We start from the raw sequence: 20,816 nt of genomic DNA on the forward strand, positions 1-20,816 counted from the left end.
CTATTTTTACTTTCATATTGATAATTTTTATCATTTTCCACTCAAAGTAATAATTTTTATCATTGTCCCATATCAGTGTTCTGTATACAGTAATTGTTATGATATTGTTGAGAAAGATGGTGTATGGAGGCTGTGGAAGTGACTGAGATTTTCAAGACTGAGATAGGTTGGGCATTTGATAGAAGTGGAGAGAAGTGGTTAGTCAGAATAGGAGATATGAAAGTATTGGGATGAAAACTGTTATGAAAGCTGCCAACAAAATCACAGTGACCTAGAACTGATGAGAATTTAGGCAGATATTGCACGAGACAGAAATATATGGCCTTTGGCTGAATCATAGCCCTCATCACATTAACAGGACCTGAAGCTCTTAAGTTCTTTGAATTAGCACATGACACATTACATTAACCCATATCACTGAGTCATCAGATCAGACTGATAAATCAAATAAAATCAATGTGAATGGTGCCAGATGATCATGTTCTTTTGGTTATTTATTCTTCCGTCCCTTTAGTTATTTTACTTTTACTTTTATGTACATATTTGGTATTCTGATTTCCTCAAAACCATGCCAAGTCATTCCATGCTGTTATACTGATTATATAAAATGTTCGGTGGAAATGAGTCATCATCATTCATGGGATTTATTGTTTATAAATTTGTGGTTATGTGACTGATAAGACTGAATTGTGAACCTATTTTTGTCATTTTCTGAATGAATTCTATTTCTGCTCCAGTAATTTCAAGAAAGATGGAGACTGTGACTGTGTTCACACACAGAAGACAAGGCAAGTGTTTTACCAGCCAGAACCTGAAGTGTGGATGGTTATGGTATGTATTCCAGAGTTGACATTGAGGTCTCATATTCCTGTGCTTTAATGTGGAATATTTTGGTAAGCTCTCATGATGTCAATGGTTACTATTCAGTTTTAGCTCTTCCTTTTTAGTGTGACATACAGTAGTGAGACCACCGTACCTGAATAGTACTGTTCTGTAACGTTAAAGAGTGAATGTAGGACTTGGAGACTTGAATTCCTAGTGCTAGTCAATAGAGTACTACAGTACATTTTTCAGTTTTTGCATCCGCTTGAAAAATCTGGGAGTCGTATTAGATGATGAATGAAGCTTACACACTGAAAAAAATAAAGAATGTTTTTATTTTATAGACAGTAGGCGTTGGATGGGTCACTAAGAAGAGAGACACAGGCCCAGTCAGGGAATACCAGAGTGAAGGAGTACAGGATGTGGTGCTTCGAGAGAGATTAGTGAGTCTGTACCGATCATTCACTCTCCAACATGCTTCTTTCAACAGTGTAGTTGCAACCTCAGGACTCGAGTATCTCAAGTCTACGTTAAGCACTTTTATAAATACGGTAAGCTTAGTAAACAGTGTAGTGGAATGTATTTTGATGTGAACTATGAGAAGGGTGGCTGGAAATGAGTGGGGTTTTGTGGGAGATAAAGTACAAGCTTTGGGAAGATACGACTGGCAAAATTTCCCCAGAGGCCCTGAGCATCTGAGGTATCAGAGGCAATGCTGAGGATGAGCAGAATAGCATTTCACCAGTTTAATAGTATTATGTGGACGCCTGCCTGTTTGTGGTTCCAGATTTGCATCTTTATCTAGTTGCGGATTTTTCTTTGGACTGTATGTCCAGATTCTTCTTGCAAAATTTACTTATTTGCAGTATTTTTCATAGAGAAATATTCACTAATTATTGTATTTTCTTATAATTTTTGTGACTAAATGTGTTTTTTGTGATAAAACAATTAAAATACTCAGGTCCAAGAAATTTTTCTATGGATTTTTGGTGTTTGAACTATCAATAGAGGCTGTTATAAGCATTTTTAGAGGGTTGTCAAGTATTTGCGGCCCCCTAGATGCTGACCCCTTGGCATGGGTAGAGGGCTTAGGGACCAGCAGCTGGGCCGTGATGCCTGGTGGGTTGCTTTCTCACTGGTCCTTGGGGCCCAGCTGCTGATCCAACTAAATTAGTCAGAACTTTCCTTCTTTCTGCAAATTTTTTCATTCTTACTACATCCTTCTCCTTCATGTAATTTTTTTTTTTTTTTTTTTTTTTACTAGCATTTCGGATTAATTATGTGGAAATTTCCACCCTTGCTTAAATTTACTGCTCCTGGTAAACAGAGAAGATATAGCTGGGACTGGGTTTTATATCTGAAGCTAAATAGTGGGAACCGTGGCAGGACCATCAACTGCCCGATAATGTTCGGACCTGAGTGATATCAGGCGGAACTATTTTGCAGGGCTGGACCACGGATTCCGGGTGGTCTAGTTTTGCGGATAGGACTCTTGGCATTCTGTCCGGTTTGCCCATAATGTGATTAGGGTGGGGATGATTGTATTCTTGTAATACTCTCAGTCCTATCAAGCGGGTTTGGCTTACACTTGGGCCACTCTAATCATGTTGTGCCATCTCTTGTGGGGTAGGGTAGGGACGCGGACATTTGGGAGTCGGTTCTCACTTGTGCCATTAGTGGAAGAATAAAATCCATGAAAGGCTGATGATATCTTTTTAAGGTTTTCAGGTTTATCTTTTTTTTTTCTTCTTTGATCTTTATAACAGAAAGGAATAAAGATTCAAGTACCCCTGGACTCTTTGATGGTAATGAATCAGCACAGTTGATGACTGCAGGAACCTCTCCTGGCAACCTTCCTCTGGAAAAATCAGAAAATCCCTCCAGTGTAATTACACTGAAACCTTTTGCTCCAGTACTGAGCAAAGGGAAATTTGGTAGGAATAGTATAGTATCAGAAATAGGACCTGGAATGTTTGAAAATTCGTTCGATAAATATTTGACTTTTGATCTGGAAGACTCTAATTTTGATATTTTTTATGTATATAAAGATATTGTGAAATGTTGTGGCCGAGAGCCTAAGATATCTTCTGAGGGCCAGGAAAGCTGACAGTAGAATCTGCCTCGGCAAAAGAAAGTGATAAACTGAAAACATTATCGCATCTTGGAGGAGTTAAAGTGGAGTCTGCAGTACATACTTCTTGGAATTACTCCAAGGGGATGATATATGCACCCCAGCTTATGATGTACTCCGAAGAAAAGCTAGTAGAAGAATTAAAAGATCAAGGCATAATAAAAATTGAAAGAATGAAGAAGATAAACGGAGTCCTTGTCCCACTCCCCAATTTAATTGTTACATTCAATTCCACCCGTTTGTGTAGTATAGTGAAAGCAGCCTGGTTACGTTTCAAGGTCAAACAACATATCCCAAGACCAAGAAGATGTTTTCATTGCCAAGAATTCGGACATATGTTGGGGTCTTGTAGACAGAAACTACAAGGCAAGCCTGCCACTTGTGTCAAATGTAGTGAACCAGAGCATGGCATATGTAATAAGCAAGCCAGTTGTATACATTGTAGAGACAGTCATCCATCATCGTCTCTTACCTGTGATGCATACATCATGGAAAAAGAAATTTAAACATTAAGGGTAACCGAACGTATCACATTTAGAGAGGCAAAAGAGAGAGTGTTGAATCAGTACGTTAGACCAGGAATATCTTTTTCTAGCGTTGCTGCCAACCGAAGAAGGAATACCAATGTTACCAAAAACAATGTAAGTAAAAAACCTGTAACGACCTGTACTCATGCCTTTTGGAGGCGGTGCCAGTGATTGCTGGTGCTTGTGCCTCTTCGGAGGATGCGCCAGTGATTTCTGACGCTCCTGCCTCTTTGGAGGCTGCGCCGGTGATTTCTGGCGCTCCTGCCTCTTCGGAGGCAGTGCCAGTTGATTCTGGTACTCCTGCCTCTTTGGAGGCAGTGCCAGTGATTTCTGGCACTCTTTCTTCTATGGAAGCAGAGCCAGTGATTTCTGGCACTCCCGCCTCTCTGGATGCTGTACCACGTGTAAATGCTTTCAAGGATGCACCAATATCAGATCCTCACACCCCTCCTCAGGCGACACCAGCTTTGTCTGCTGTTCCTGAGACTGATAACCCTCTAAAAAGGAAGGCAGCCTTAAACAATTTGTCTCCTTCCAGGAAAAAAGAGCAAGGTTGTAAGCTGAAAGCTCTTAAAAGAGGCTCCAATCTAACAGCCTCTAAAGGAAAGTAAAATTCATTAATTTTCTCCAGTGGAACTGTCAGGGATTAAGAGCTAAATGGGAAGAACTAAGGCTGCTCATATCAGAGGTATCTCCTGTTTGTGTAGCTCTGCAGGAGACCATGATTGGTAATAATACGTGCCCCAGCCCACGAGAGTATACATCCTATCACTCCACCTATGATTTAAATATCGGAAGCCATGGTGGTGTCGTCTTGTATGTTCAAAAAGACACCCCACAAAATCCTATTAGTATTCAATCAGCATTGCAAGTGGTAGGTGTGCAGATCCATTTGCAAAGAAAATATACAGTATGCTCTCTCTATCTACCACCTAACAAAGTCTTCCCCATTAATGAATTTAGATCTTTTATTCAACAGTTACCACGTCCTTTTGTTATTTTGGGAGATATGAATAGCAGAAATCCTCTTTGGGGTGACATCGTCACCAATCAGAGAGGAAGATGCTTGGGTTCCATCATAGAAGATGAAAATGGGGGGATTCTCAACTCTGGGGAGTCTACACATTTTCATATTCAAACAGGCACATTATTAGCTATTGATTTATCTATATGTACTGATGATTGCCTTATTGATTTTAATTGGAGAACTATAAATGATAGATTTCATACAATCAACTTACCTGTCAGATATATACATAGCTAAGACTCCGTCGTCCCCGACAGAAATTCAAATTTCGCGCCACTCGCTACAGGTAGGTCAGGTGATCTACCGGCCTGCCCTGGGCGGCAGGACTAGGAACCATTCCCGTTTTCTATCATATTTTCTCTGTCGCCGGTGGTATCAACATTGTTGCTATTACCTCCTGACTTAGATTCTTATTTCAGCAGGATAAAGTAGTGATCATCGTTTATCGGCTTTTTGGTGACGTATCTGGATCGTGTTTTTGGCATTCGCTACTGTGGACTGATTTTGGACTTGCTTTTTGGGAATTTTTTTCCAGTATGGTCTGATTCAAATGTGAGTGTGAGAATGTGTGTGAATGTAGGCTGCAGGGTGAGGATACCGAAAGCTTCGGTTGATCCTCACACTGTATGTCATAAATGTAGGGGGTTTCAGTGTTCTGCTACTAATACTTGTCATGAATGCGAGGGATTAAATGCAGAAGAATGGAAGACTTTAACTTCTTATTTGAAGAAGTTAGAGAGGGATAGGGTTAGACGTCTGAAAGGTGTGAGTTCAAGGCCTATTGAGCCTTTTATTGATACTTATTCTAATCCTGATGATTTAGATTCTCCCTATGTGTCTAATTCACAAGGTTTACTTTCGGAAATCGGCCTCGGAAATCGCCCCAATCTGAAAGCTACAATTTGGGACATGAAAGTCCAAAATGGCAGACTTACAAGGTAAGGCTAGTGAAAGTGAGCATTACAGTGAAGTGAGTTCTCCCAGTGTCGTCCCTGCGACGCTCCCAGGCCTAGACCTCTTCCAAGCTCCCATGCCCCTAGAGGAGGAAGGAAGGAAAAGTCGAAAGCCTTAAGGAGGTCGTGGGGAATCCCCAACGGTCATTGACGTCCCTTCAGCAAGCTCTGTTTCGTTGCAGGCTGCTCAAGGGCGCTTTAGAAAAAGCGTCCTACGTGAGTGTTTCTCATCCTCTCCTCTCCCTCACCTAACGAGGGTGGAAGGAGTCGGATTTATCTAGGCCTCTGAAACGGCATTTGAAAGAAACCTGAATTAGATTCGAGCCCGAGTGTTTCTCAGATGACGCTCCCTCGTCTATTAAGAAGGCGAAGGTGGCGTCAGCGTCACCCGACGTGGACGCGGAAGAACACTTTCCTACTTCTCCCTCGATTGAAGATGACGTGGGAGAAGCTTCAAGGAAGATTATCTTGGCAGTACAAGAGCAACTGGCCTCTTTGGTGGGAGTGTTAGCGCCTCGTAGGAAGGACGTTGCGCTTCCAATCAAGAAAGTCTCGTCCTCTCTCCCCTGCGAAGCGAGAGGCGTCATGCAGACGTGAAGCTTCCAAAACATATCGCAGAGGCTTCGGTTTCGAGAGCGAGATCGGGAGAATCTTACGGAAGACACGTAATGTCAGATAGACGTGAGACGTCTTCTAGGCATGAAGCGGCATTTAAAGCTGCTTTTTAGACGCGAGGCTCCAACCAAAGTTTTGGCGCCAGTTAGGACGCCTTTTGAGAGCGAAGCGTCTTCCAAGGCGCGAGGCGTCATCCAGACGTCAGCAACAACACAAGCGGGAGGCGTCAGTTAGTGAAGGACATTTCTCGTTCATTAACTGAGAAGGCGACTCAAGACCTTCTGACTCAGTCAGCAAGGAAGAAGAAACCGGCTACTGCTACTGACAAGAAAGGACCGAGTACATCAGTTCAGCCCTTTCGAGGTGGCCCGACCTCCAGAGTTCCCGCAAGAAGGAAGGCTCCTGAGAAGAGAGGTAGGTCTGCCTTTCGTCCCTTTAAAAAGGGAAAGTGATGCTTCTCTCCTCCAAGCACCAGTAGGTGCCAGGCTCCTGGGATTTGTGGAGGCCTGGGCACTTATAAACGCAGACGCTTCATCGATGTCTGTAATAAGGAAGGGATATCGTATCCCTTTCCTGAACACTCCTCCCCTAACGTCAACACCGCGGGAAACTAACAGCCAAGTACAAGGATCCTGTGCTGAGGGATACTCTTTCGATCGATGGTGGAGCAGATGTGGGACAAGAAAGCGATAGAACTAGTACTGGATCAAAACTCCCCGGGGTTTTACAATCGCCTTTTTCTGGTTGCGAAGGCCTCGGGAGGCTGGAGACCAGTACTAGACGTCAGCTCTCTGAACAAATTTGTTCAGAAGGAGAAGTTCTCGATGGAGACTTCTGCCTCAGTTCTTGCGTCATTGCGACAAGGAGATTGGATGGTGTCTCTAGATCTCCAGGACGCCTATTTTTCACGTCCCGATCCACCCTTCATCGAAGAAGTACCTCCGTTTCATGACGGGGGGAAGGATCTTTCAGTTCAGAGCCTTGTGTTTCGGCCTTTCCACAGCTCCTCAGGTCTTCACAAGCCTGATGAAGAATGTGGCGAGGTTTCTTCACCTCAAAGGAGTAAATATCTCTCTGTATCTGGACGACTGGCTCATCAGGGCCAGATCAGAGAGACAGTGCTTGGAGGACCTTACTTTAACTTTAGATCTGATCAGAGCGTTGGGATTACTCGTGAACCTCGAGAAGTCGCAGCTGACCCCCAGACAGAACTTAAGTTTATATGGGGATTCAGATGGATTCTCGGGGTTTTCGAGTATTTCCTTCGCAGAGAGAATCGCAAAAGGTTGCAGAAAGTCTCTCTTCTTCTTAAGGAAGGAACAGACGTTCGGCGAGGGAATGGTTGAGCCTTCTAGGGACCCTTTCCTCGCTCGAACAGTTCTTCCCGCTAGGAAGACTTCATTTACGTCCGCTTCAATTCTTCCTCAAGAGGTCTTGGAGTTGGCCGAAAACCGGACAACTTTCAGACGCCTTTCCCATTCCAATGGAGATAAGACCGCACTTGGAATGGTGGTTGCCCCCTCTGAAAGAGAACAAAGGGATCTCTCTAAAAATCCAGAACCCAGACCTAGTGTTGTTAACTCCGACGCTTCGGAGAAAGGTGGGGGAGCAACATTAGGCTCGAAGACGGTGTCAGGGACCTGGGGAACCAGCGCAGGTGTCTTGGCACATAAACTGCAAAGAGCTCTTCGCCGTACACCTGGCTTTGAAGAGTCTAGAACCTCTGGTTTATCGAACAAAGTAGTGCCAAGTAAAGTGGGTCGACAACACCACGGCACTTGCCTACATTCGAAAACAAGGAGGGACTCACTCCTCGTTCCTTTACGAGCTGACGAAAGACCTTTTGCTTGGACGTCTCGGAGGAACATCTCCCTTCTTACAAGGTTCGTTCAAGGAGTAAAGAATGTGAGGGCGGACAGACTCAGCAGGAGGAACCAGGTCCTTCATACAGAGTGGACCCTACACGAAGAGGTGTGTCAAGATCTCTGGTCTCTGTGGGGGACCCCTCATGTGGATCTCTTCGCCACATTCATCTCCAAAAGGCTGCAGTCTTTTGCTTGGTCGTGGAAGACCCAAGAGCTCTTATGGTAGAACGCCTTCCTGCTGGATTGGTCTCACGTAGACGTCTATGCTTTTCCTCCATTCAAAATCCTGGGACTAGTACTGAAAAAGTTGTTGGCTTCAAAGGAGACGAGGATGACATTGATAGCCCCCTTTTGGCCGGCCCAAGATTGGTTCACGGAGGTGGTAGAGTGGATCGTAGACTTTCCCAGATCCCTACCAAGAAGGATGGATCTTCTCAGACAGCCACACTTTCAAGAGGTATCATCAAAACCTCCCCGCTCTCGCTCTGACTGCCTTTCGACTATCGAAAGACTCGTCAGAGCGAGAAGGGTTTTCCTTATCGCGAAGTTGCAAGCGCGATCGCGAGAGCACTCAGAACCTCCACTAGGCAAGTATATCAGTCAGAGTGGGAGGTTTTAGAAGGTGGTGTAGAACTAAGAAGTTGTCCTCCTCCACTACCTCTGTAGCGGAAATTGCGGATTTCCTTCTATTCCTGAGAGAGCAATCTCATCTAGCTGTATCCACAATAAAGGATACAGAAGTATGCTCTCGGCAGTCTTCAGGAATAGAGGATTAGATTGGCAGATAACAAAGATCTCCACGATCTCATAAGGTCCTTTGAGACTTCAAGTCTAAGGAACCGGGTCCCTCCTAACTGGAACCTAGACGTGGTTCTCAAGTTTCTTTCATCCGAAAGGTTCGAACGCCTCCTCATCTGGCATCGTTTAGAGACATCACCAGAAAATGCCTATTCCTATTATCTTTAGCTACGGCAAAGAGAATTAGTGAATTACATGCTCTGCAGGATAAAGTAGGTTTCAAGGGAGACTCAGCTATTTGCTCGTTTAAGAGACCCTGTTTTTAGCTAAGAACGAGAATCCACGAATCCCTGGCCTAAGTCATTCGAAGTCAAAGGCATATCGAGTCTCGTAGGAAGAGAAGCAGAGAGGTCTCTATGCCCTGTAAGAGCTCTGAAGTTCTACCTTCAGAGAAAGCATCAGATGGGAGGCTCTAGACAAGGTCTTTGGTGCGCGGTAAAAGACCCCACAAGGACTGATGTCCAAGATGCTCTGGCATTCTTTGTGAGGAACGTCATTACAGACGCGCATAAGGTCTGTCCTGACGAAGAGTTTCGACTGTTGAAAGTGAAAGCTCATGAAGTGAGAGCAGTAGCAACGTCTCTCTCGTTTCATAAGAATATGTCGCTTAAAAACATCATAGATACGACATTTTGGAGATGCAACTCAGTATTTGCATCTCATTACTTGAAAGACGTTCGTTGTGACATATGAGAAGAGTTTTTCTCTGGGTCCTTTCGTATCGGCGGATACGATTCTGGGTACGGGAGCCGACACCAATCCTTAAGTATATACTTTTCTTCTTTTTAGATATGGTCTAGAGTCTCTTCTAACAAAGAAGGACTTGGTTTAGCACGGGCGGCCGTGTATGTTGTTCAGTAAGAGAATCTTGTCATATCTAATTAGATGAGTATAAATTTTTTTTTAGAAAATTATGTATGTGTGCGTAGTGTGTTTTTGAGTTATGGTTGTTGTGAAGAGTTCGGGGATAACTCGGAACAATCTTTATTTCTAACATGTGGTTAGGATCAGGTGGTCGGGATTGGTTGTGTGCTCCTTCATAAGGTGTATTGTCATATAAGTGGATCAGCACCCATTGACAAAGTCCTTTCAGGCTCTGCCGAGTAAGCGGATAAGACCCCTTCGGCAGACCCACAAGAACTCTTGGTCATAGATCATATATCTAGCTGAAGTTTCTTGAGGTGATGCAGACTACCCACGAAGTCTACCACCTATCAGGTAGGAACCAAGGTTTTATTTATACCTACAACATATGTTGTTTACCTGTCTATTCCATAAAGTAGCTGTCTCTTACCCTCCACCAAAGGGTGCCAATCAGCTATGTATATATCTGACAGGTAAGTTGATTGTATGAAAATGATATTGTTATGTTACAATAAAGTTTCATACATACTTACCTGGCAGATATATACAATTAAAGGCCCACCCAGCCTCCCCGCAGGAGACAGGTGGAAGAGAGAAAATATGATAGAAAACGGGAATGGTTCCTAGTCCTGCCGCCCAGGGCAGGCCGGTAGATCACCTGACCTACCTGTAGCAAGTGGCGCGAAATTTGAATTTCTGTCGGGGACGACGGAGTCTTAGCTATGTATATATCTGCCAGGTAAGTATGTATGAAACTTTATTGTAACATAACAATATCATTTTACCAGCGACCATTTCCCAATAGTGGTGAGTGTAGCATCAAGCCCTCCATCTTCAAGGCTACCTAAATGGAACATTGGTAAAGCTGATTGGGCAACATTCCAGGAGCACAGCTCAATAGATGACTCTGCTGATAACTTTCCCTGTGTAGATGATGCTCTTGACTTTTTGAATACAATAATGTTCTCAGCTGGTCTTCAATCTATACCTAGGACTTCGGGCAAATTTGTCCGCCGACTAGTTCCCTGGTGGACACGTAAATGCCAGGAAACTCATAGAACTATGAGGTCTGCCTTCACCAGATACCGCAGACGAAAATGTGAGTATTATCGTGTAGAATTTGAAAAAGCAAGAGCTCATTTTCCCATGGAAATAAAAAAAGCACGAAAAGAATCTTGGATAATATTCATATCTTCACTAAATTCAAAAACTCGTCTGACTTTAGTTTGGAAGAGAGTTAGAAAAATAGCAGGCAAGTTCACTCCTTGTCAACCTCCAGTTATCAAGGTCAATGGTTGTGAGGTAGCAGACCCCCAGTTAGTGGCAAATGAGTTTGCTAATCATTTTGCTAATGTTGTGAAGAAAAATGATGATAGACCCTATTCAGCTCAAAGACAGGTAATGGAACAGGTCAAAATTGATTTTAATACCTCAAGACATGAGCAGTACAATGCTCCTTTTACTATTAGAGAATTTGAATCAGCCTTGAATAAATGTAATGAATCAGCTCCTGGACTGGACGATATAACATATTCAATGATTAAGCATACCCCTGAAAATACCACACTTTTCATATTAACCCTAATTAACAGAATTTACCGAGAACATATCTTCCCCAAGCTTTGGGAGAAGTTAAAATTACTGCCATTTGTGAAACCTGGAAAAGATCCGTTCAAGACAGAAAATTATTGTCCTATTACATTGACATCTTGTTTGTGTAAGATCATGGAAAAAATGGTGAACGCACGATGGATGTGGTACTTGGAAAGAGGTAAATATCTGTCGCCTGCTCAGTGTGGTTTTCGGAGTATGCACTCCACAACTGATGTATTGGTTCGGATGGAATCTTCAATTTGTGAAGCGATTGCCAACAAGCAGCATCACATCACTGTTTTCTTTGATCTAGAGAGGGCTTATGATACAACATGGAGATATGGCATTTTGAGGGTCCTTTATGAATGTAACCTGAGAGGCGATTTGCCCCTCTTTATTAAGGCTTTTTTTTTTAAATAGGATATTTCAGGTTCAGGTTGGAGCAACGTTGTCAGATGTGTTCAATCAAGAAGAAGGAGTACCACAAGGAAGTGTTTTAAGTGTAACCTTGTTCGCCTTGGTAATCAATGGGGTTTCTAAAATATTTCTCCCAGATATAACATATAACCTATTTGTTGAGGACCTGTCAATTTCCTTTGCAGCATCAAGAATGGCAGTGGCTGAACGCCGCCTTCAGCTCTCCATTGATAATATAGTAAAATGGGCTGAGGTTAATGGTTTCAGATTTTCTGCCAGTAAAACGATAACTATGCACTTTTGTCGTATAAGGGGAATCCACCCTGATCCAGATCTATTCATTCATAGGCAGAGAATTCCATGGGTTGGTGAAACAAGGTTTCTTGGTTTGATTTTTGATAGCAAGCTGACTTGGATTCCACATCTGAAATATATTAGGGCAAAATGCTTGAAAGCAATGAATTTGCTGAAAGTCCTGTCTCACACTTTGTGGGGTGCAGACTGAACTCAGATGTTGAGATTATATAAAGCCTTTGTCTTTTCAAAATTAAGTTATTTGGTGTGAGGTGTACACTTCTGCAAAGCCAAATAGCCCTAAAATGCTCAACTCAATTCATCATGGAGGAATACGATTATGTACAGGAGCATTTAAATCATCTCCCACCGAGAGCATGCTTGTAGATGCTGATGAGTTGCCACTGGATCTTCATTACAAGCGTCTGCTGGTTTGGAGCTGGTATAGATTCCAGAGGCTACCTAAGTCTTTAACCAGCATTTGTATGAGAAATGAAAGGCATTAGCAGTTTTATGAAAATCACCCCAAGCAACCTCATCCATTTGCTTTTAGAGTAAATTTTATTGTCCGTGAATGAAATATGCCAAGAATCGAGATTTTACCAGCAAAATATTCAGTTAGTCCCCCCTTGAACCTTCCAGAGGTAAAATTTTGTAGATATTTTAATTTTACCAAGACAGAATTGTCCAGTGAGGCCATGTGGTAAATTTTTTAGAACATTCTGTGCAACATGATGACTCCACTGCAGGTTTTACGGATGGCTCAAAGTCAGATGCTGGCGTCGGCTTTGGTGTAGCCTTCCCTGATGTAGAGAGAAGCGGCAGGTTATCATCTGTTGCATCGATTTTTAGAGCAGAATTATATGGAATTTGAAAATAATTTGTTCCGATACGAATACAAACCATCGGTCTTTTACAATAGGAATGTAACTTGTGGCAGTTGGAACCGGTCGTAAGCTTCGAACAAGGGAGTTCGGTAGTTAACTGCTTGTCCGACAATCCGCTCACCGCGCGACTGGGAGGTGAAGATCCACTTTGCTTTCGGCCGCTGACAGAGACAGATGTGTTGTTCGCCTCTGCCTGCTATCGTCGTACGCTTTGTATCTTCTCAAACTTGGTTTGCTTTGTGTGTATGGTAAAATACTGTAAGTATGTGTGCTTTTTATTTTATTATCAACTTTTATAATGGATTCCCGTGAGCTGGAGATGTCCGTAAGTGTGGGGCCTTCCGCTCCTTTCCAGAAGCGGATCCTCATGAATTGTGTGCTTGGTGCCGAGGGCGCGAATGCTCTCGGGCCGAGCCCTGTGATTTGTGTAATTGTTGGTCGGAGGAGCAGTGGGTGCTCTTGAGGGTAGGAGGAAGCGATGTAAGCCTGCCAGGGAATCCTCGGAGGGTTCTCTGGCGACTCCCTTGGTCACAGACACGCCTCTTCCTTCCTGCCGCCATCTCAGCTTCCGCGTATGGCTCCTTCCCCTTCGGGGGGGTTTCTTGTTCCTTCTCTTCACCTGATCCGTTGAGCGTACCCCGACATTCAATTGTACTCAGGGTCTTCCGTTCGTTCGGGGTGGGGCTTGTCCCCCCCCTGTGCGAGGGGGAACCCCTCCTACTAACCCGACCTTTGCCTCCTCAGGTGCTCCTGCTGCGGGCGACGACCTCGGCCAGGTATGGTTCTCGCTGGGCCTCCAGGGGACGCCGAGCATTCGGGGGCTGTTGCATCACCTGGCGGGTGCTGCTCCGGTCACCCATGGACCGGTGACCACCACCACCACCACCGTCTTGACCCCAGGGTATGCCGTGCCTCCTCACCTGGTGTATACCCATCATGTTACTGCGGTAACTCCCTCAGCTGCGGTGCAGGCCCCGATTGCAGGTTTCCCGAGGAGGGTTGTGCCACCGCCGCCCGGGTTCGCCACTCTTGCCTGAACCCCCGACCTTCGGTGCCCCAAGAGTTTGCCCCTGGACCTTCCACCTGTACCCAGGATGTCACTGATTGCTGTTCGCCCTCCTGCTGTACCTGACGTTCCTGCCGTGCCTGCTGCTCCTGTCGTGCCTGCCGTGCCTGGACCAGCCCCTGCTGACATCGTTCCTGCCCGTGGTGTTGCTGCCCGTCGTGGGTCCTTCTGGACAGGTGCAGCCGGGCCGTGTTGCTTTGGCAATAGCCCCGGCTCCGTCCTTGATGGAGGACCTCACGTCTGTCCTGAGGAAGCTGACGAAGAAGAAGAGGAAGCGGAGGAAGGTGTCGTATTCGTCTTCGTCGTCTTCGTCGTCGTCTTCGTCGTCGTCTTCGTCGTCGTCTTCGTCGTCGTCTTTGTCGTCGTCTTCGTCGTCGCCTGCTGCCGCCTCTTCCCCTTCGACTTCCAAGGCTTTTAAGCTGAGGAAGAAGAAGGCTGCCTCCTCCCCCGATAAGAAGTCTCCTTCGGGAACTTCTAAGGGCCCGTCTCACTCCGTTGGGATGGGGTGTTCTTCCGCTGGTCCTCCAACTCCTTCAGGACCGGGGCCCGTCTCTCCTTCCGCAAGGAAGAAGAGGATGGGTGCTGGGGGTTCTGCCACTACACTAGGTTCCGGCTTAGACTCTCATTCGCGAGAGGTACCGAGTGTACAGTCACCTGCGGGTGACCGTACAGCCAAGGCTCAGGCTTCTGAGTTCGCTCGGCACCAGGACCGAGGCACAGAGCGGAAGACTGGCGAGAGTCGCTCAGGTGACTCCCGCCAGGCCAGCGATCGTTCTCGTAGCGATCCGCAGGTAACCAGGGTTGACGTGACAGTCCCAGACCGACTGCGGGCTGAGGCTAGGAAGAGGTCCCTTCATTCGCAGGAACCAGCCACGGCTAGTTCCAGCGGTTCGACGCGCCGTGAGGACAGGCACCACTCCCACCGCGACAGTGGTCTCTGCAGGTCCCCTGACCGCCGCTCCCATCGGGACCGGGCAGGTAGGGGGACCAGCAGCAGCTCCTCTGACGCATGGGACCGGAGCCTCTGTTCTCGGTCCAGCCGCTCTCCCCCAGGAGAGCCGCGCGACCAGGCCTGCAGCTCGATCGCCACCGCGGGTTGGCGATTGCCTGCAGCCCCCCAAGCACACCGGTTCTACCATTGAGCGACGGGGGAGCGTCAGGTCTTCCTCTCCGATCCCTTCAACTTCCTCGGGTTATGCCGGGAAGAGCGAGGCGATCCGGAGTGATTGTGAGGAGCACGCTCCTCATGGTCCCACCATGTCGCCCTACGAACCAGGCATGGTCTTAGGACCGACCAGGTCGTATGTGCAAGTGGCAGGAGGAGACCGGGAGGGGTCTGTTGCTGTTCCTCCTTTCAAAGGAGGAGGGTCTCAAGAGGCAATCCTTGTTGGAGGGACTGGACGGTCCTACTCCACAAGACGCAGTCACTTCCGAGATCCAGAGGTTGTTTGCCGAGGTTATTGGGCTGATTTGTCAGCACAACGACCTCGGGGAAGGATCGCCGCTCCCACCTTCTGAGCCTACATCCCGGCTCGAGTCGTTCTGTGGTCCTAAGAAGGAACCCAAGACGACGGTGGGTCTGCCGCGATCTGCTCTGGCTGACTCGGTGCTGGGCCAGGTGGACTCTCTCGTCTTCGGACATGAAGGTTCGCTATGGTCTGGCAGTCTTCCAAGCTACTTCCCCCCGCCTCTACTGCGACAGAGGAGATTCTACGTGCCATCGGAGGACCCCCTGCCGCCCAAACAGGTTAATCCGGAGCTAGCTAAGCTAACTCCAGGAGTGTCTCTGCAGCAACTCCTGTCTGAGAACTTATGGTTCTCACAGCAAGAGGCACTTGCCTTGGAACCAACCGCCTTGGCGGCATTCCAAGCAGTCTCCTGGTTACACCTGTGGTCCCTCACGGTGTCTAAGGTCGTGGCCACCTCGGGAAATATCACTCCTGAAGGTGACTCGGCTTTTGGGAGACTGTGCCAGTCTGGAGGTAGAGCCATCTCCTACGTAGCCCACCAGACGGCAAACCTGTGGGCCAACTTGGTTCTTCGGCGTAGGGACGCAGTCCTCATCTGAGTGACCAGGGCGGCTGGGCGCGAGGCGGCTCTGGGTCTTTGCAACGGACCGGTGCGGAGTTCCTCCTCTCTCTTTCCTGGAGAGATGGTGGACGCTGCGGTGGAGCGACGGCGCACTGGTGACAGTGACCGTCTAGTACACCAGGCAGTCTCGAAGGCGTCTGGGCAGCCTCAAGCTACTGCGGCCAAGCCCAAGGGCTTGGTTAGCGCTTCCTCTGCGGCCAAGACGATTGCATCGTCGAAGCCCAGGGGAAAGACTCTGCCTTCGACTTCTTCTAGGAGCGACTGTAACCTTCTCACGAGGGGAAGCTGGGAAGAAGAAGCCGAAGAGAGGCGGGAAACGCTAGGGATGGCGTTCCCCCTCACCTGCTGCCGGAAGTGGGGGGTGCCTGGCGAGCCATTGAGCAACTTGGCAGCGCTATGGAGCGGAGACTGGATAGTAGATGCCCTTTAGGGGGGGTATCTACTACCCTTCGAGTCTCGGCCACCCTTCACCTCCAACCCGGTCCACCTTCAGACCTATGTATCCGGAACGTCCAAGGACATAGCACTTCGGCAGGAAGTCCAAGCCATGCTGAGCAAGGAGCTGTGGAGATCGTCAGGATTGATCACCGGGCTTCTACAGCCGTCTTTTCCTGGTGGAGAAGTCTTGGGGGGCTGGTGCCTGGTGATAGATCTCTCTCCCCTGAACTGATTCGTTCGCCAGTCTTGGTTCACAATGGAGACGGCACGCTCTGTGCTCGACTCCATCAGGGAGAACGACTTCATACTTTCGGTGGATTTGAAGGACGTGTATTTCCAGATACCTGCTCATCAATCCTCCAGGAAGTACCTCCGCTTCATCCTTACGTTTTTTGGGGTATTTCGACGACTGGTTAGTCCTGGCAAGCTCCCGCTCGCAGTTGCTACGGGATAGGGATCGATTCCTCGAGTTCTGCCGCAATCTGGGGATTGTGGTGAACTTCGAAAAGTCAGATCTCGATCCCAAGCAGAGGATGAAGTACCTGGGTATGCTTATCGATACAGTAGCAGGACGAGTCTTCCCCGCAGACTCGCGGATCAGCAGATTCAAGGTGGCAGCCTACCAGTTCCTGTCTCGGCAAGAATAGTCAGCTCAGCAGTGGCAAGTTGTGATCGGCCACCTGTCGTCACTCGAGAAGTTAGTTCCTCACGGGCGTCTTCACCTGCAGTCTCTTCAGTGGAGACTAAAGGAGAGTTGGTCACAGGCAACAGACCCACCTTACTTCCCCATGTCCCTCACGGAGGAGGTGAGGGAGGACCTAGCCTGGTGGCTGGACGACATGAACCTCTTAAGAGGAGTGCCTCTTCGCACTCCCCGCCCCCCGGAGATGTTGCTGTATTTAGATGCATCAACCGAGGGATGGGGCGCACACCTGGAGGAGTTGCTGGCTGCAGGAGTGTGGGATCGTCACGACAAGCACCTTCACATCAACGTCCTGGAGCTCAAGGCAGTGTTCCTCGCTCTCCAAGAGTTCCAGGACCGTCTGATGGGACACTCGGTGGTGTTGATGTGCCACAACACCACAGTAGTGGCATACGTCAACAAACGGGGACCTAGTGTCCCTCCCGTTGCACCAGTTGATGTTGCAGGTGCACGAGTGGGCCGTGGCTCACTTGGTAGAGCTGTCAGCCCGCTACATTCTAGGCAAGAGGAATGTAGTAGCAGACAAGCTCAGCCGTCGGGATCAGGTGATAGGGACCGATAGACACCCAGACATGGCGGAAAGGCTCTTCAACCTATGGGGGCATCCAGTCGTGGATCTGTTCGCCACCGGCACAACAGAAAAGTTCAAGTTTTCTACTCGGTTGTGCCAGACCCATGGGCAGCTGCAGAGGACACTCTTCAACACCCATGGGACAACCTCTTCGTTTACGCCTTTCCCCCGTTCTGTCTGATTCGCAAGGTGATCAACCGAGTGCTGACCACCCCGAATCTCAAGATGATCCTGGTGGCTCCCGGCCATTTGGTATCCGGACCTGCTGGCTCTGCTTGCAGAAGCACCGAGAGAGATTCCCCCATGGTGTCGTAGACGGGGTCTATCTCCTCTCAGAGCCACTCTTCAGCAGGTAGCGGATTTCCTTGTTTCTTTGCCAAGAGAAGCTCCTCTCCGTCCTCACAGTCAGAGGATACAGAGCCGCCCTGTCCCTAGTCCTGAAACTGAGGGGAGTGGATATCTCGAACTCGTTCGAGATCTCCCTGCTATGAGGAGCTTCGAGAGGTCTTGCCCACCCGGGGAACTCAGGCCCCTGGGGTGGGACGTGACTCTCGTCCTTAGGAGTGTGACTCGAAGTCCCTTCGAGCCACTCTGAGAGTTGTCAGACAGGGATCTGACCCTCAAGACCCTCTTCTTGCTGGCCCTGGCATCGGCTAAGAGAGTAGGGGAACTGCATGGCCTTTCCTTCGACATCAAGCATTCCAGGGGATGGGGATCTGTGACGCTCGATTTCGTACTGAACTTCGTAGCGAAGACTCAGAATCCTCCGGTCTCTGACGAGCAGTTCGAGTCTTTCACAATCCCCTCCCTAATAGACTTCACCGACAACGATGCGGATGAGATGCTGCTTTGTCCTGTGAGGGCGCTACGGCGCTATCTGAAGAGAACTCGCCACCTCAGGCCTGAGTGTCAACGCCTCTTCGTTAGCACCGGGGTGACCAAGAAAGAAGTATCCAAGAACACTCTTTCTTTCTGGCTGCGTGAGGTGATCAGGAGGGCGTACGAAACTGATGGTAGCGACGACATCCGTACCCATCGTCCTAGAGCCCACGAAGTATTGGTCCTTCCCTTGCGTTCCGCAAGAACTTCTCCATGGCGCAGGTACTGAAGGCAGGGGTCTGGTCCAACCAGACCACCTTCACCTCCTTCTACCTTCGGGATATAGTCCACAGGTCCTTGAACACTTTCCTTGGGACCCGTGGTGGCTGCTCAACACGTGTAGCTTACCCAGCACCCGAGCGGACAGAACAGCATCGCATCCTTGTGTGACTGCATGAAGGGATGTGTGAATGAGAGTGTGACTGCCCTTCTCTTCCCCATCTTTTTCTCTCCCTCTACCTGTGGGCAGAGGGACGCAGTCGTCACTACGCTGGAACAGGAGGCGATGTAGGGATAGGAGCGATTATCCATCACTTCCCCCAACACGGGGGGGGAAGTGGAAGCCAACAAGAGACAATTCATGACTTCATGTCGCCTCTTGCAATAGGAACAAGTTCTTGCTTGCTAGTTTTAAGATTTATGCTTGCCTCCCTCTTATTACTTGGGTCCAGAGGTCTGACCATTGATCCTGCGGTGCATACCCCGATCATTGGGCAGAGGCTAGGATCCCTCCCTCTGCTCTTATGACCAGGGAAGAAACCAAGGTTGGATGAACACCAGTCTGTTCATAAGACTCAGATTTCACCCACCAAGAAGTGAGTCTTCCTATTGTAAAGGACTGATGGTTTGTAGTATATCGGAACAAATAACGATTTGTCGAAAATTGTATTTTTCCTAACTATACAAACCTGAGGTCCTTTACACATAGTCCCACCTCATGCCACCCCTCACTCTGTTTTTTCCTGGGCCTAAAGCAAAGTGGATCTTCACCTCCCAGTCGCGCGGTGCGCGGACTGTCGGACAAACATTTAACTACCGAACTCCCTTGTTCGAAGCTTACTACCGGTTAAAGCTGCCACAAGTTACATTCGTATTGTAATGGACCTCAGGTTTGTATAGTTAGGGATAATACAATTTTTGACAAATTGTTATTTTATTATATATTGTGACTCAAGAAGTGTTCTTCAGTCACTGGAATCTTTTAACCCTTTAAACCCTCTGATTTTAGGTATATTGGAATGGCTGCTTGTACTAAAAAGAAGAGGGAAAGAAATAAAGTTCTGTTGGGTGCCTTCCCATGTTGGGGTGGCTGGGAATGAGAAAGCTGACCAACTTGCAAAGTCTGCGGTCAACTCCTTAGAACCCACAAGATGCCTACTACCATATCGGGATTTATATTCTCTAGTAGGTCAGAGAGGATATTTTAACTAATAAAAAAATGCGGAGTATCACGTCATCAGTGTCTCCTTGGTCATATCCGAATATTGCAAGGAGACAAGACACGATGTTGTGCAGATTGAGGATTAGACATTCAAGACTCACACATGGGTTCTTGATGTCTCGTGAAAATTCTCCGTTTTGCGAGAACTGCACTCTGCCCTTGACTGTGAAACATTTGTTGATTGAATGTCCCAGATTCGGGAATTTGAGACATAGGTTCCTGTCTTGAGGTCGTGACAGAGTAGGTAATTTTATCCTAGCTACAATTCTTGGAAAGGATTGTAATATAGAACAGTTATATATCTATATGAGGGAGGCGGGCCTCCTCAACCAAATTTAAATTATACATAGATTGTCTATGTAAGAACTTATATATATGAAGAAAATTTTTATAATATATTTATTGATATTTTTATATGAAATTTATTAAAAATTAAATTTTTTCTATTTAATTTATTTCGGTGTCAATTACCCAGATGTTGTGACGCCAGATATAATACTCAATCAATCAATCAAGTATTTGCGGATTTTAGCTACTCGTGGGGGATTATGGGACACATCCTCACAAATACCGGGGCTTGACTATACTGTGTAGAATACGATTGTACATATGTAGAACGTGAGTAGGGTTGCTGGATACAAGTAGAAGAGTTAGTATACAAAGATTAGAGTGAAACATTAAAGGCCATTAAAACTGGCTGGAGAATGATGTAACAACAGTAGGATGGTAAGCCAAAGTTAGAGGGAGTAGTACAAACCCAGGCAGAAGAACAAGATTTAAAAAATGTGCCAAAGTTTTTTCAGCGCAATCGACTTTTCTGTCTGATGGTGCCTC

The 20,816-nt window shown here is 47.1% G+C and overlaps 1 protein-coding gene across 1 annotated transcript in view; it reads left to right on the forward strand.

Annotated features, from left to right (window-relative positions):
• Positions 1–20,816, forward strand: part of LOC135213373 (vacuolar fusion protein CCZ1 homolog) — a 221,391-nt gene that overhangs the window by 44,098 nt on the left and 156,477 nt on the right. The window contains exons 3-4 of the mRNA XM_064247352.1: positions 738–831; positions 1,167–1,373. Of these exons, the coding sequence (XP_064103422.1) occupies positions 738–831; positions 1,167–1,373 (301 nt within the window). The remainder of the gene's footprint in view (positions 1–737; positions 832–1,166; positions 1,374–20,816) is intronic.

This window comes from Macrobrachium nipponense, chromosome 42 (assembly GCF_015104395.2).
Source record: "Macrobrachium nipponense isolate FS-2020 chromosome 42, ASM1510439v2, whole genome shotgun sequence".
Classification (NCBI taxonomy): domain Eukaryota; kingdom Metazoa; phylum Arthropoda; class Malacostraca; order Decapoda; family Palaemonidae; genus Macrobrachium; species Macrobrachium nipponense.